Source organism: Leucopleurus acutus (genome assembly GCF_964270905.1).
Source record: "Leucopleurus acutus genome assembly, chromosome: 9".
NCBI lineage: Eukaryota > Metazoa > Chordata > Mammalia > Artiodactyla > Delphinidae > Leucopleurus > Leucopleurus acutus.
The window spans coordinates 104,307,240-104,323,220 of NC_139144.1; the positions used below are offsets into that span (position 1 = coordinate 104,307,240).

At 40.2% G+C, this 15,981-nt stretch overlaps 1 protein-coding gene across 3 annotated transcripts in view; it reads left to right on the forward strand.

Moving 5' to 3' along the window:
- ACTR3B (actin related protein 3B) overlaps positions 1-15,981 on the forward strand; it is a 105,436-nt gene that overhangs the window by 22,282 nt on the left and 67,173 nt on the right. For all 3 annotated transcript variants that reach the window (XM_082846717.1, XM_082846718.1, XM_082846719.1), the window contains exons 3-4: positions 8,173-8,297; positions 8,966-9,076. In XM_082846717.1, the coding sequence (XP_082702843.1) occupies positions 8,173-8,297; positions 8,966-9,076 (236 nt within the window). The remainder of the gene's footprint in view (positions 1-8,172; positions 8,298-8,965; positions 9,077-15,981) is intronic.

Consider the following 15,981-nt stretch of genomic DNA (forward strand, 5'->3'; position numbering starts at 1 on the left):
AGTTAGGAATTATTGTTTGAAGGTTTAGTAAAATGTTTGACATTCTTCTGAGAAATATACTGGATATTTTTATTTTAAAAATTACTGTTGTCGGGATTTCCCTAGTGGTCCAGTGGCTAAGGCTCTGCTCTCCCAATGCAGGGGGCCCGGGTTTGATCCTTGGTCAGGGAACTAGATCCCACATGCCGCAACTAAGAGTTTGCATGCTGCAACTAAAGTTTCCACATGCTGCAACTAAAAGATCCTGCATGCCACATCTAAAGATCCTGCATGCCGCAACGAAGATCCCACATGCAGCAACAAAGATCCTGTGTGTGACAACTAAGACCTGGCACAGCCAAACAAACAAACAAATAAATAAATAAATGTTAAAAAATAATTACTGTTGTCTGTCAACTGCTGTAGCAAGTGTTCTTGAGATATAGAATTTTTATCTAAATCTTTAGGTGTATTCTTCCTTAGATATACTCTCCCTGATAATCTTCCTTAGATTGCCTTCCGATGACTTTTTAGCACTTGGAGAATAGCCTATGTCTTCTGGTTATACACATTCTATACCCATATATATATATTTTTGATCTGCAGAACTTTTACATTGTTCTTTAAGTTTAATCTTCTTAGTTTTGATTCATCATTATAGCTAACTGAGGTGTTTTATTTTTTAATTTGTTTAAATAATTTACAAGCTCATACATACCTTACAACTATATTTTATTTGTGTTTAAAATATTTTATTTTGAAATATAGAGTCACAGGAAGTTGTAAAGAGAGTTTAGAGAGGTTCTGTGTACCCTTTTTCCTGTTCCCTCCACAGGTTACATCTTACACAATCATAGTACAATATCAAAACCAGGAGTTTGACATTGGAACAGTGTAAGTGCAGTTCTCTGTCATTTTATCCCATGTGTAGATGCCTGTAACCACCACTGCAGTCACGGTATAGAATTATTTCATCACCACAAAGATGTGTTATTTCTTTATAATTACACGTATTATTATTTTATAATTACACGTGTTATTTCCCATGTTATTTCTTTATAATTACACGTATATCCCTCCCCTCCACCGTCCTTGCCCACTGACCACCACTAATCTGTTTCCGTCCCCATAATTTTGCTGTTTAGAGGATGTTATAGAGATGGAGTGATACAGTATATGTGTCCTTTTGAGATTAGCTTGCTCATTTGGCATAAAGCCCTTGGGTGCCATCCGGGTTGTTGCATGTATCAGTAGATTGTCCCTTTTTATTGCTGAGTGGTATTGTTCCAGTGTGTGGATGTGTACCACAGATGTTTAAACATTCTTCTTTTGAGGGGCATCTTGGTTATTTCCAGTTTTTAGCTATTACAAATATAGCTGCTATGAACAGTTGTGTACAGGTCTTTGTGTGGACATAATTTTTCATTTCTCTGGTTAAATCCTGTGCATAGCGCAAGTTGTATGGCAAGTTTGTGTTTAGTGTTTTTCAGTAACTACCAGAGTGCTTTCCACAGTGGCTGTGTCATTTTGCACTCCCACCAGCTATGTATGAGACAGCCAGCTTCACCTTGACAGCGTTTGCCATTGTCACTGGTTTACTTCATCTGTTCCAGTAAGTATGCAGTGATGTCTCATTCTCCTCCTTATTTTCGTTTCCCTAACGGCCAGTGATGGCAAACATCTTTTCATGTGCTTATTTGCCATCTGCATATCATCTTTGAAATGTCTCTTCGTGTCTTTTGCTCATTTTTTAATAGTGTTGCTTGTATTTTTACTGTTAAGTTTTCAGGGTTCTTTGTATATACTAGATATGAGTCGTTTGTCAGATATGTGGTTTGCAAGTAATTTCTCCCATCATTTAGCTTGTCTTTTCATCCTCTTCACAGGGTCTTTTGCAGAGCAAAAGTTTTAACTTCGATGAATCAGCTTTTTGATTCATTGGTTTTCCTCTATTTTTCTGTTTCAAATTTCACTAATTTCTGCTCTTTATTTCCTTCCATTTTCTTGCTTTGGGTTTATTTTACTCTCCTTGGTTCTTAAGGTGGGAACTTAGATTATTGATTTGAGACTTCTTTTTTCTAATGTAAGCATGTAGTGTTAAAAATTTCCTTCTTAGCACCTCTTTAGCTATGTCCCACACATTTTAATATTTTGTATTTTAATTTTCATTCTGTTCATGCAGTTTTTAGTTTCCCTGAGACTTCCTCTTTGATCCATGGATTATTCAGAACTATGTTGTTTAGTTTCCAAGTATTTGGGGGATTTTCTCATTATCTTTCTGTTATTGATTTCTGAGTTAATTCCATTGTAGTCAGAAAGCACACTTTTATGGTTTTAATTCTTTTAAACTTGTTGAGGTTCGTTTTATGGTCCAGTATTAGATTTATTTTGGTCCCATGTGCACTTGAAAACAATGTGTGTTCTGCTCTTGTTGGGTGGAATGTTCTCTTCATGTCGGTTGGATCCTGTAGGTTGATGGTGTTGAGTTCTTCTGTATCCTTGCTGATTTTCTCTCTACTTGTTCCATCACTAGTTGAGAGAGAGGTAGAGTCTATATCTATAATTGTGGACTTGTCTTTTTCTCCTTTGAGTTTTTGTTTCATATTTTGCAGCATTCTTTGGTACATACACATTTAGGAGTGCTCTGTCTTGACAGATTGACTATTGCTATTTAATGTCCCTTTCTATCAGTGGCAATTTTCTTTGCTATAAAGTGTACTTTTTCTGATAGCAGTATGGCCACTCATACTTTCTTTGATTAATATTTTTGTGGAGTATCTTTTTCCATCTTTCTAGTTTTAACCTGCATACAGGCATACCTTGGAGATGTTGTGGGTTTGGTTCTAGACCACTGCAATAAAGTGAATATCACAATAAAGCGAGTTACACGAAATTTTGGTTTCCCAGTCGATTTTAAAGTTATGTTTACACTGTACTGCCATCTGTTAAGTGTGCAATAGCATATGTCTAAAAAAACAGTGTATGTACCTTAATTAAAAAAATACTTTATTGCTAAAAAATGCTAACCGTCATCTGAGCCTTCAGCAAGTCATAGTGGTAACATCAAAGATCACTGATCACAGATCCCCTTAACAAATATAATAATGATGAAAAAGTTTGAAATATAGTGAGAATTACCAAAATATGGCACAGAGACATGAAGTGGGCAAATGCTGTTGGAAAAGTGGCACCAGTAGACTTGCTCGACTCAGGGTTGCTAGAAACCTTCAATTTGTAAAAAAAAGACTAAATAAAAGCAAAACACAGTAAAACCAGGTGTGCCTGTATATTGTTATATTTGAAGAGAGTTTCTCGTAGACAATGTAGAGTTCAGTCACGTTTTTTTAACCCACTCTACCAATATCTGTCTTTTAACTGGTGTGTTTAGACCGTTACTTTTATTGTGATTATTGATTAGTTCTTTTTCTGTTTGTTCTTTCTGTTTTTCATTTCTTTGTTTTGTTTTACCTAACTTCCTGTGGATTACTTGAGTATGTTTTAGAATTTCATTTTGAGTTACCTGTGGTGTCTTATTTATTTATTTATTTAGGTTGCGCTGGATCTTAGCTGTGGCACGCAGGATCTTTGTTGTGGCATACAGGCTTTTAGTTGCAGCACATGGGAATCTAGTTCCCTGACCAGGGATCGAACCCAGGCCCCCTGCATTGGGAGTGCAGAGTCCCAACCACCGGACCACCAGGGAAGTCCCATATCCGTGGTGTTTTGAGTGCTTCTCTCTGTGTAGCTTTTTAAGTGGTTGGTCTAGTTATTATCTTATATGTACATAGCTTTTCTTAGTCTGTGGTGGCAGCATTTACCAGTTTCAGTGACATGTAGAAACCTTATCTCCCTTTATGTCCCTTTACCCTCCTCCCTTTCTGTTTTAATTGAGGTTATACATTGAGAAGCACATTAGCATTATAATTTTTGCTTTAACTGCCAAACATAATTTAGCAAACACAAGAGGAGAAGGAAAGTAATTGTAATTTCCATATTTTTGCTCTTGTTCTTCCTTCCTTCCTGATGTTCCAGGATTCCTTCTTTTATCATTTCCTCTCTGTTTAGAGAACTTTCTTTAGCCAGTCTTTTACAGTAGATATGTTGGTGACAAATTCTGTTAGTTTTTGTTCATCTGAGAATGTCTAGATTTGCTCCTCATTTTTGAAGGAAATTTTGCTGAATATAGAATTCTGAGTGGGCAGTTCTCGCAACACTTGAAAATATGCAACTTCCTTTTGGGCTACCTGATTTCTGATGAGAAATTTGCTGGAGGCATTCAGAATTTTTTCTTTGCTCTTTAGTTTTTGGATTTTTTTGGGGGTTTATCCTCTTTAGAGTTTATTCAACCTTGAATTTATAGGTTTCTTTTATTTTTTTTGCCAAATTTGCCAAATTTTTTTTTTCTTTCTCACCACGCAGCTTGCAGGATCTTAGTTCCCCAACCAGGGATCGAACCCAGGTCCCCTGCAGTGGAAGCACGGAGTACTAACCACTGGCCCACCAGGGAATTCCCAAATTTGACAAATTTTTAACCGTAATTTCTTTGGATGATTTTCCAGCCCTACCTCCTTTCTCCTCTCATCTGGGACTCGGAATACATGAATATCAGATGTGCTGTTGTCCAGCCCACGTGTCCCTGGAGCCCTGTTCATTTGTTTTTCAGTCTGTTTTCTCTTTGTCGTTCAGGTTGGGTTATTTCTGTTGCTGTCTTCAAGTTCATTGACTCTTTCCCCTGTCGTTTTCTGCTGCTGAGCTCATCCATTGACATTTTAATTTCAGGTATTGTGTTTTCTGGTTCTAAAATTTCTGTGGGTTTTGTCTTTATATCTTTTATCTTTGCTGTGACTTTGTGTTCCTTTGCTGACTTCCTTTTAGTTTTCATTTGTTTCAGGTGCATTTGTAGTTGCTCATTGAAGCATTTTATGCTGGCTCCTAAAATCTTGTTTGGTAATTCTGTTATCTGTGTCATCTCAGTGTTGCTATCTATTGATCATCTTTTCTCATTTCACTTGAGATATTCCTGGTTCTTGCTATGGTGAGAGTTTTTTTTTTTTTCTATTGAAACTTGGACATTTTGGGTATTATATTATGAGATTCCAGATCTTATTTAAATCTAAAGCTTTGGCAAGTCATTTCTGATATCGCTCCAGCAGGGGAAGGGGGATACCCTTTGTTAATGCCAGTTTGGGGCTGAAGTTCAGGTTTTCCTCTTGGCCTTTGTTGACACTCATTTGGGGAGGGGCTCCATGTTGCTGCTGATTGTGGGCGGGGGATCAGACCCCTGACTAGGCCTCTGCAGGTACCATCCGCCGGAAGGGTGAGGGGTGGAAGTGCTGACTTTCCACCAGGCCTCCTCTGGCAGGACCCCGGTGTGGAGGCAGAGGGGTGGGATGAGTCCTGGCTCCTGCGTGGTGTCTACACTGCATGTGGGGGGTTTGTTTTTCTGTCGTGTTTGATTGGAGTCGGGCAGTTGTATGTTTTCACTGCCCCTTTCACCTCCTTTGGCTGGAGACAGCAGGCTTTTGGGGACTGTGTTTGTTTGTTCCCACTGGTGTTTCTGGGTTGTTGGCTTCCCTGGCAGCCAGTGTAGGACACATGAAACAAACGAAAACCTGGAAGGCACCAGCGTGTTGTTCCTTGGGTCCTGAGGTCCCTAGCCAGTCTGCTGCTTTCTCTTCACCTCTCAGCATTTTATGTTTCTTTCAAATATAAAGTCCAGGGATTCTAGCTGTGCTTAGTGAGAGGAGTAGAGAAAAGTATGTTTACTCCATCTTTCCAGAAGCAGAAGTCCAAATTTAATTAACTTTGAATAGGTAATACATTCATGTGACATACAAATTAAATGCTGTAAAAAGATGTACAGCGAAAATTAACTCTCTACCACCCAGTTCCCCTCTTAGATGGCAGCTACAGTTTCTGGTTTCTTCCTTCCTGAGGTAACTGTGCATGTGCCGGCGAATGTACACAGACGTGTTTTACCTGAGTGGTGGCGCACCACGGGCACCATTTTGCACCTTGCTCTTTTCCTCCGGACGCTCCATCTCTGAGAACGTTGTGGGTCACTTCGTGAACTCCTGTATTGCTTTTCGTGGCCTCATGCTATTCCATTGCATGGAGATGCCACATGTATGTAAGCAGTTGGAATGTTTAGGTGCTGATCCTGTTACCTGTTATATTTGTCGTCCTTTCCATCTTAATGTTCTCCGCACACTTGTCTTTGTTTACACCTGAGTCAGGGTCCTGTAGGAAGCTGTGGTGTGCTGGAGAAAGCTGCGGGTGATTTGGATCTGTGTCCTACAGTGAGTCATGTGCATACTCCGTGAATACTCAGAGGTGCTCACTGATAGCTACTCTTTAGACACATTTCTCCATCATGTTCGCAAGGACTATTTGGACCACATCTTGCTTTTCATAGGTATGAACAAAAGGTTTTGAATATAAGCTCTATAAAGCTTTACTCTCTTTCATGGCTGTAGTTGCTTCCGTGTAATAGTTAAAAGAAGCACGCTTTATGGTTTGTCGCTGCTGCTGCTGCTAAAGGCCACTAAAACATACATCTCCTGTGATTTGGGGTCAGAGTACTTACGTCTCCCTTTTGGGAGGGATAAGGTTTACTTTGTTCTCAGGTGAATTTTTGAGCGTGGTAGCTTCATTCTCACTAAGGTTAGCATTGTTTTCTTTAAGGTGGTGAGTTTTCACTTGGGTCGATACATTGCCCTCAAATTTTTGGCAAACTTGAATGAAGTCATGAATTGAAGGATCTTTTTGTCTTTGTCTCTTTACAGTCTTTTAAGTTGACTTGGCAGTTTAATTCTAAATTCGGGCATAGTTAAGTTTGGTCTGCCCAGAGGGTGGAATCTGGCACTGCCACACTGCGAGGAGTTTTGAGGTCTGCTGCAAGCCCTCTCTCCAGGGGCCCTTGAAATGCTGCCTGGCGCATCGGATGATTCTGTGTCAGTGCCCCACTGGATGGCATGGTTGGTGTTCAGAGATGGGTTGTGTTTGTTTCCACAGGTTGCCTTAGTAAGTGTTGGCCCTCCTTTTCTGGCCCCATCCTTAGCCTCATGGCCCTGATGGGCTCACTGCTTCCGACAGGGATGCTTTCTCTAGGCTCAGCCCCTAGCATTTCCTGCAGAAATTCTGTCCTTTAGATTTGTGCCACCTTTCGTAACTTGAAAGCTTCGAGACTAAATGTGGCAATGAGTTGGAGTGAGAAAAGGAGATGGGCAAAGTGATTTCTGTCCTTTTTTTTTTTCCACCTCTTTAGCCTGTTACTTAAAGATAGCTTTCTGAGAAAAAGGATTAAAATTCACTCCCGTAGCTTTCTTGCTATTCTTCATTTGTAATAAATTGGGGATTTCAGATAATCTACCTTTAAAAATAATTGTATTTGTTTACTAATTTGTTCTGGAATAAATTTGATGAAGAGTAGTTTTTAGGAACTCAGAGTTTAACCAGGGGTTAGGAGTTTAAATGGAAAATTGAATCTTTGTGAAGCTTTCCACATTTCATTAGATGTTAATTCTGGAGTTAAGTTTTATATGATTATTTACTGCTAAGTATATTCCTAAGTATCAAGGTTAAGCTCTTATTAAAATAATGTTTCAAAAAAGCCATTAATATTTTTACATAATACAATTGTTTGATTATTGTACTTTTCTTTTTGTCAGATACTAGTCAGCAACCTCTTAGTTTTTCTTTTAATGGGAAATCAGGTTTTTTTTTTTTGGTAACAAGACTAAAAATATGTTTTAAATCTGACAGTTTCATGAAAATGACATGAGGCATTTTTCAGTTTACTCTTTTCTTCTGTATTATATTTTAAATTTTGTCTCCTATTTTATATTGTAAAATTTGTAATCTATTTGATACTCCATGGGCATTTCACTTACCATCTTGAGGAATTTTTTTCAGATGAAACTGAGAAATTTAGTAATGTAGCTTTTGTCAGCATTAAAAGCAGACCAGCTGAGTTCTTTTGTGCCATGCTGAAAATAATGCTGGAACATGGTAACTTGTTTCTGTGTTACTTTACCTACTCATTGGTAGAGTCTTTTCTATGAACACACTCGACTCCAAATAAAACCGTAATATTGAAAATTTACTTGTCCATACATAGGGATTTTATCATCCTCTCTTGACCATTAAAATGAATGAGTATGGTGATGGGCTCTTTGTATTGTTTTTCCTAAGGTATTGCCATCAGAGAGTCTGCAAAGGTGGTCGACCAAGCCCAGAGGAGGGTGTTGAGGGGTGTCGACGACCTGGACTTCTTCATAGGGGACGAAGCCATAGATAAACCCACGTATGCCACAAAGGTAAACGCCTGCTGGGATTCGCTTCTGTAAGTGCACAGCCAAGAGCAGAGCAGCAGGAGGAGTGATGCAAAGTGGCGCTTTATGTAGAAACTGTACTTGTGAGTTGTAGAATATATTTTATTCTTATGTTTGAAAAGAGGCTTTGTTGTTGTTTTTGATGAGGGTACTTTTGATGTGGGGAATCAAGTGAATTTACAAATGCAGAGTTGACTCAGGGACCGCTGGGTTATGTGGAAAGCAAGGTCTGCTCCTGTGGAAACCTGCAGGTTGACTAATTGACCTGTCATATGTGGAGAGTTGCAGATTGATCAGTTGAAAAGAAGCACTAAAGTTATTTAACTAGACATTTGTTCTAAAAAAAAACCACTCCCCAAACTCCAGATCGAATGGTATTGTGGATTAGCTCTGCGTTTCCATCTGTTACCCCATTGTTAAGACGATTCTTTGTGCTTAGAAATGGGTGGAGTGGAATATAAACAGTAATGTCACGGACCCTTTCTGGTAAAGTGCCTGTTGTTTCTTTCTATAAATTAACATTCACTCCGTGCAGAGGGACACTGTCCAGCAGCTCGCTGTCTTCCATCTCTTCCGGGCCAGTGCTGTTGTTAAACTGTTGCTCTTACCGGTGTGAACTGGAGCTTGATGTAGTTTGGTTTCTCTTGCTTTAGTGGCCAATAAGACACGGAATAATTGAAGACTGGGATCTAATGGAAAGGTTCATGGAACAAGTGATTTTTAAATATCTTCGAGCTGAGCCTGAGGATCATTATTTTTTAATGGTGAGTAACTGGACCTAAGAAGAGTATATCCCTGTCAATTCCAAGTTGCGTAGATTTTAAACCCAAGGGGTTCTTCCCTGAGGAGTTTCTAATGCCTGCTAAAGCTGTTTGTATGAATGGGGGTGCTTTTTGGGCAAATAACAGAAAGCTCAACAAAAATGCTTGAAAGCCAAAAGGGACTTATTATCTCATGAAACAGAAAGGCCAGAGTCAGGCCGCTCCAGGGCTCGTTATTTCAGCAGCTCAGGGACGGAGGCAAGGACCAGCCTAGTTCAGTAGTTTGGCCTCTTGTGTTGGTTCCCCTCAAGCCCCAGGATGGCTGCCCAAGTTCCTTTACCACCTCTTGGTGTATTTGCTGTCAGAGGTAGAAGCACTTTTTAGGAATTAGGAATCCCTTTCCTAGAAACCTTCCCAGCAGATTTACCCCATCCGTCCATGCCTAGCCTGGTGCCTTGCAAGGGGAATGGAATTCCCTTGACAGGTTTAGATTGATCAAGATTCTCTCCCTTGGGCTGGTGAGGGGACGATGTCTGACCACCTGGCCCCAAGAGGGTAGGTACCTAAACAGGCCTCTAACAGCAAGGAAGGTGGAGGGAGGAATGGATTTGGGTAGGAAACCAACTGTGCACTTGGATGTCCTCGAGAAGTAACCGGATGACTCTGATTTTTGCTTCTTTTATAGCAGAGGAAACCGAGTCAAGATGATATTTTGCCAGCGTTTAAATCGCACTCTAAAATAAAATTGAGCTGAGTTATGGGCCCTGATATTGTGGTACTTAATTGATCTTGTTCAAACAAAACAAAGCATTACAGAGAAATGAAAAGAAATATCTCTTGGTTATGGAATCTGTTCTGATTGTTCGACTCAACTTCACGGTTCCTTCCATGAAATGTTCTTTTTAAGTTAAAATTAATTACATGTACAGAACACTTGCTTTGTGGAGAGCAATTGCACATAGCATAAGCTGCACATTACAACCTCCATAATTTAGCTTTGGATTTTTTCCATGCAAGTATATTGTCAAAAGGTCCCTGATCCCCAATTATATAGTTCTTTCTAATGTTAAATATGGAGTGTTCTTTAGAATTATCTGGCTTAAAATATGTTAACTACAAGGCTATTATGGTAGTTAGTGGAATCTGTATATTTAAAATCTATTACAACAAGTTCTTGAAAGTGCCCTGATCTTTTTCTCTGGCTATATCGCCGTAACTAGGAATTGCCAAGTGTGAATACTGTGTTTTACAGGCCACCATGTGTGTTCTCTCCTGTGCGTCTGCAGTGGTTTATGTAAAATAAATGGAACCAGGAAACTGACGGTGTGTCTGAGTGGCTTTGTCTTTAAAGCCTCAGCAGATCACAGATTCCTACCTGTCCCATTTGGCGTCTTTCCATCTCTCGCGCATTGTGTACCAACCTGTTGGACAGGACTGCAGGAGTGCATGCCGCCCAGCAGCTTCCTTCTGTCCACCTCAGCTTCCCATGCCAGGTGGTGCCCTCTCGCTTCACTCAGAGGGACGCTTAGTCCTAGCCTGTGGAGCAGACACACACCACCAGGACACAGCCCACAGGAATTGTTTCCTACAGGAAATTATTTTCTGCTTTCGCTGGCATTATAGGCTAGTAAGATAAAACCACTTTCTCGGAAGGAGTTGGAGGAGTTTGGTGTGAATATGGAAAAGTCCATTTGCCAAAAATGAGTACCTGTAATGAATATTCAGAAATAATCAAGTTTATTAAATTAAACACAGAAGATATTGTGTTCTGTGTATTGTGCTTTGAATTTTGCAAGGTCAGTTCATTGCATGATGTGATTGAGGAAGTAATGAGAATGGTACATTGCTTTCAGGTTTATGCCCTTAGTCGTCAGTTAATGGAATAGTTCAAGGGGAGTAAAGCAGGTATAGAGATTTATGGCCGAGGCTAGAAGTCAGTTGAAGACATTTACTGAACTGCTGTATCAGATAATGCTTTTTGGTATAAGAGAGTCTAAAGGGGTTAAATTAAAGGTCCCTCAGTAGCCCCCCAAATTGTTCTTTCTGGCTGCGGTGAACAGATGCCTGAGCATATAGGTGAGAATGAGCTCATTACGGCTCATGTTTTTCAAGACGTTTCGGAGACTTGGCTGTATCGGTCATGTGGATTGAGCAGATAGCAAATGGGAATCCTACTCTTTTCTCCAACACTGAAGTGCCCAGAGTTCAAAACAGAAGCATATATTTTAAAGAATTGCAGTGCTCTTGAGTGGAAATCGAGTTACACCTTTAGAAGAGATTGGCAGCCTGAATATGAATCAAGGAGGAAGAGCAAGCAGCACGTGCTGATCAAGAATGCCTGAGAGCCAGGAGCTGCAAAGACGGACATCCCAGCTTAGAGAGAGGAGAGCCGCCCTTCCTTCGTCTTCTGTTCCATTCGGGTCCTCAGTGGCTCAGGTGACACCCGCCCATATTGGTGAAGGCGTGTCTCTGTTCTCAGTCCGCTGAATGCTAATCTCTTCCAGCGACACCCTCACAGACACACCCAGAAATGATGTTGTACCAGCTCTCCGGGTGTCCCTTAGCCTAGTCAAGCTGACCATGACATGTGGTCCATGACATGTGGTAAGTCCTGACTCGCCGTGATAGTTGCCTTCTTGGCTCTTGAGAATGAAGTAGACCCGCTGTGTCCAGTATGGAAGCCACCAGCCAGTGCGAAGGTTGACAGCCCTGGGTATGCTAAGTCCGTCACCCCTGGCCCATGTGCTTTCCACCTTACAGTACCTTATCTCCTCTCCTGGTCTCCCTCCCTTCAGGATTTATATTTTTAAAAAGGTTTCTTTACTGCAGTTATAGAGAGGCTTGGGGGTGGAACAGTATTAGGTACATGTGTTCAGTTTGCTATCTTTATCCAGAAATATGGATTGGTTTTATGGAACGGATTAATTTTATTTTTGAATTCATACCAGATGATGTTTCACCATTATTATGAATAAATTTGTTTGTGTAACTTGCATTCATGTGATGTTTTAATCATATGCTTCAGTATTAAAAAAAAATAAGAAAAACTTGATATCTCCTATTTAGATCTTGTTGTAAATAATGGTTTGGGGAAAGTTTCATTTAAATTGGTCTCCTAAAGGAACAGTTACTGGTGGTAAACATAAAAGAAATGGAGGATTGAGGAAAAAATGGGTTTATGATTATGATTCTCAGAACCCATAAGAATATGCCTTTAATAATGCTGAATTTGATTCAGGAGCCAGGAGAGCCTAATTACACTGTAAACATTCCCTTAAATAGAAGTATGTAGGTTTTAATGTAAATTCTTCACAGATGGTGAATCGTTTGGCAGCAAGTAATTAAATATTGGTTTTAGCAAGTTAAGGGTTTTATTTTCCTTACATACATGTGTAGTAGGGAGGGCAGTGCTGGCAGGGCAGCATCCTGGTGTCTGTCATTAGCGGTCTCTGTGCTCTAGTATCTCTAGCGTATGGCTTTCATTCCACGGTTACCTGGTGACCCCACGCTGGCTCCTGCAGCTCCATCATCACCTCTGCATTCCAGGAAAGAAGGCATTAAGAGCAAGCAGAAGCGAGTCTACTGCTTGAGTCTGCCTTCACCCCTGTAAGGAGCTTTCCTAGAAGCCACATCCATCAGCTTTTGCTTCTTATTGGCCAGAACTTACTCACTTAGCCACCCCTGTCCATGAGGAAGTCTGGGAAATGCTTTTCCTCTGGGCCTGTGATTGATCAGTGGTCTGTCATTAAGGCAGAAGGGAGAATGGGTACAGGGTAGGCAAGTTGCAGTGCCTTCCATAATGATGTGACTACAGGTATGAAGACAGTGGCAAGACGAGAATTCATTCAGCTGTCTTCACAACTCTGGCTGGATGTGGCGAGTGTCATCCCCATCGGCAGCCAGAAGGCCAGGAAAGCCATGTCGAGATGCAGCTGCTTCTGCTCTGTGTTGCCGTCTTGCCTCTGTGAGTTTCTCCGTCTGGATAAATAGATCAGGAAGTTGTATTGGGAGTTTCTGTGGTCTTTACACACAGGCTGTAACCCAGGGTTTCACAACTCTTGTAAAGATTTTTTTTATTATAGAACTGTAAGTGTGATTTAGAAAATTTGAAAGATATCTGTGGGACTTTTTACGTCCCATTAACATAAATATTAACGTTTAGTATATCTTCATATAATCTTTTCACCCATGTTTTTGTATGACTTTGCATTCAATATTGTGTCCTCTGTCCCTCTTCCCCCATTTTCTTACACTCTTTTCATAATCCTCATTTTAATGGCTATACAATCCTCTATCCAGTGAATATTTCCTGTTTAGCAGTTTCACTATTTTTAGATGTTTACTTTTGTTTCCAATTTCTTGGTTTTCTAAGAAGTAATATGAAGTAATCTTTGCACAGTGGTTTCTATATTAGCATTTTTTATATTAAAAGTATAAAAATTATATATAATTTGGGGGTACAGAAGTATTAATAATTTTGAATCTTTAGCATACCATTTCACGCTGAAATCTGCAGTGTACTAGAGGCCACATTGTTAGAACTCTTGTCAGTATTGATTAATATTTTTGATTATTTGTTGTCAACTTGCATTTTTTTTTTTTTTTTTTTGCGGTACACGGACCTCTCACTGTTGTGGCCTCTCCCGTTGCGGAGCACAGACTCCGGACGCGCAGGCTCAGCGGCCATGGCTCACGGGCCCAGCCGCTCCGCGGCATGTGGGATCTTCCCGGACCGGGTCACGAACCCGTGTCCCCTGCATTGGCAGGCGGACTCTCAACCACTGCGCCACCAGGGAAGCCCTCAACTTGCATTTTTAATAACTGACCTTAAACATTTTTTCATGGGTTTATTAGCTGTATTTTCTCTTTTGTGAATTGCCTATTCATGTCCTGTGTTTTGTACATATCAGTGTTTTATTGCTTTTCCTATTGCTGTGATTTCTATGATCTTTTTTTTTACCTAAAAGTTTCTTTTGTGATAAAATGTACATAAAATTTACCATTTTAACCATTTTTGAACGTACAGTTTGATGAATTGAGTACATTCACATTGCTGTGCACCCGTTACCACCATCCGTCTCCAGAACTTTCTCGTCTTCCAAACTGAAACTCTGACCCCATTGAAGAATAGCTCCCTCTTCCTGCTTCCTCCAGCCCCTGGCACCGCCCCCCCCATCCTACTTTCTGTGTCTATGACTGTAACTATTCTAGATCCTCATATAAGTGGAATCCTACAGTATTTTTCCTTTTGTGACTGGCGTATTTCACTTAGTATAATGTCTTCAGGGTTCAGCCACATTGTAGCATGTGTCAGAATTTCCTTCTTTTCAGGGCTGAATAATATTCTGTTTTATATGTATCACACTTTGTTTATACTGTGAACTCTTCCTTATAATAGACAGGAAGCTTTTGTCAGGAGCAGATACTTTTTTTCTCAATTGATTTTTTTTTCCCTTTGTAGATTATGTTTTTGAATCTGTAAGTTTTTATGTAGTAAACCTGTTTTCCTTTGATGTTTATACATAATTTTCATCCATTTGGGATATATTTGGAACTTCATTTGACACTGGACTTAAACCCGGAAGAATCCAGGAGTCAGGGTCAATCTACTTCTTGCTGGGAATGTCTCCTGTAGGCTCACTTTTTGCTTCAAACCAAATAGGCAGCTCTTAGCCAGCGGGGAAGAAATGTTCCTCGACTGTGCTCACACTTTTCATGCCTTTTTAGTCTTTTTCTCTTGATCCTTTTTTCCCCTCTGCTCAGTTTAAATGCTTTGTTTCTAAAGTTAACTTATTAAGGTGCTTGCATTTCTCTTCATGGTGAGAAAAGATTTTATAGATCTCTGTAGCTAATATATATAATTTCTTCTGGTGTTAATTACATTATTGATGGCATAGCTGACATTTATTCAGCGCTTGCTATGTGCCCTGCCCCTCCCCTCACCAAGTATTTACATGTATTCACTCATTTATTTAATCCCACCAACAACCCTGGGAGGGGGTAGTTATTAGGCCTGTTTTTCAGATGGACAGGAGGTGCTTTAAGGAGATACATTGTAGCCAGTACTGTTGGAAGGTGCAGCTGTTATTCATGTGCTTTAAATGCAAGAAATCTAAAATAGTAATCATAACACAGTGCCAGCTATGTGCTGGGCGCTTTAAGGTATTAACAAATTTAATCTCAACCCCCTGAGGTAGGAATGTTAAAATAAGTTATGTTGTTGATGGGTGACTTTCAGATCCCTTATTAACAATCTGCTTTTGATGACTTTATTATTTCTCACATATGTCTTAAGATTGCTTTCTCTCTCCCATCCGGGGAATATTATATATTGATTCTAATCACAGTAATTAAAACTTACTTGGGGCGCTGCGTTTGAGCTTTCCATCATTGCTATACAAGAGTCTAAGCTAAAGGCCCCAGCGAGCTGACAGCCAGACTTGCTTATTTGTTTGAAGCGATGACATGCACAGCACAGAATTCAAAAGGTGCAGAAGGATTTCCAGTGCACGTGTGTCTCCTTCCCAGCTCTGTGCTGCCCCCCAGATCCCCTTCCTGGAGGAAAACACCTTTACCGGTTCTTAACCAGAGATAATTGTGTGCAGGCATATGGATTATACATAATCCATAATCTTGTTTTATAAAATGGTAATGAAATACACATGTGGTGGTAACCTTGGTTTTTATTGTAAAACCTTTAAAAATTGTGATTAAAAACATATGAAATTTACTCCCTTAACCTTTTTTTTTTTTTTTTTTTTTTTTGCGGTACGCGGGCCTCTCACTGTTGTGGCCTCTCCCGTTGCGGAGCACAGGCTCCGGACGCGCAGGCTCAGCGGCCATGGCTCACGGGCCCCGCCGCTCCGCGGCATGTGGGATCCTCCCAGACCAGGGCACGAACCCGTGTC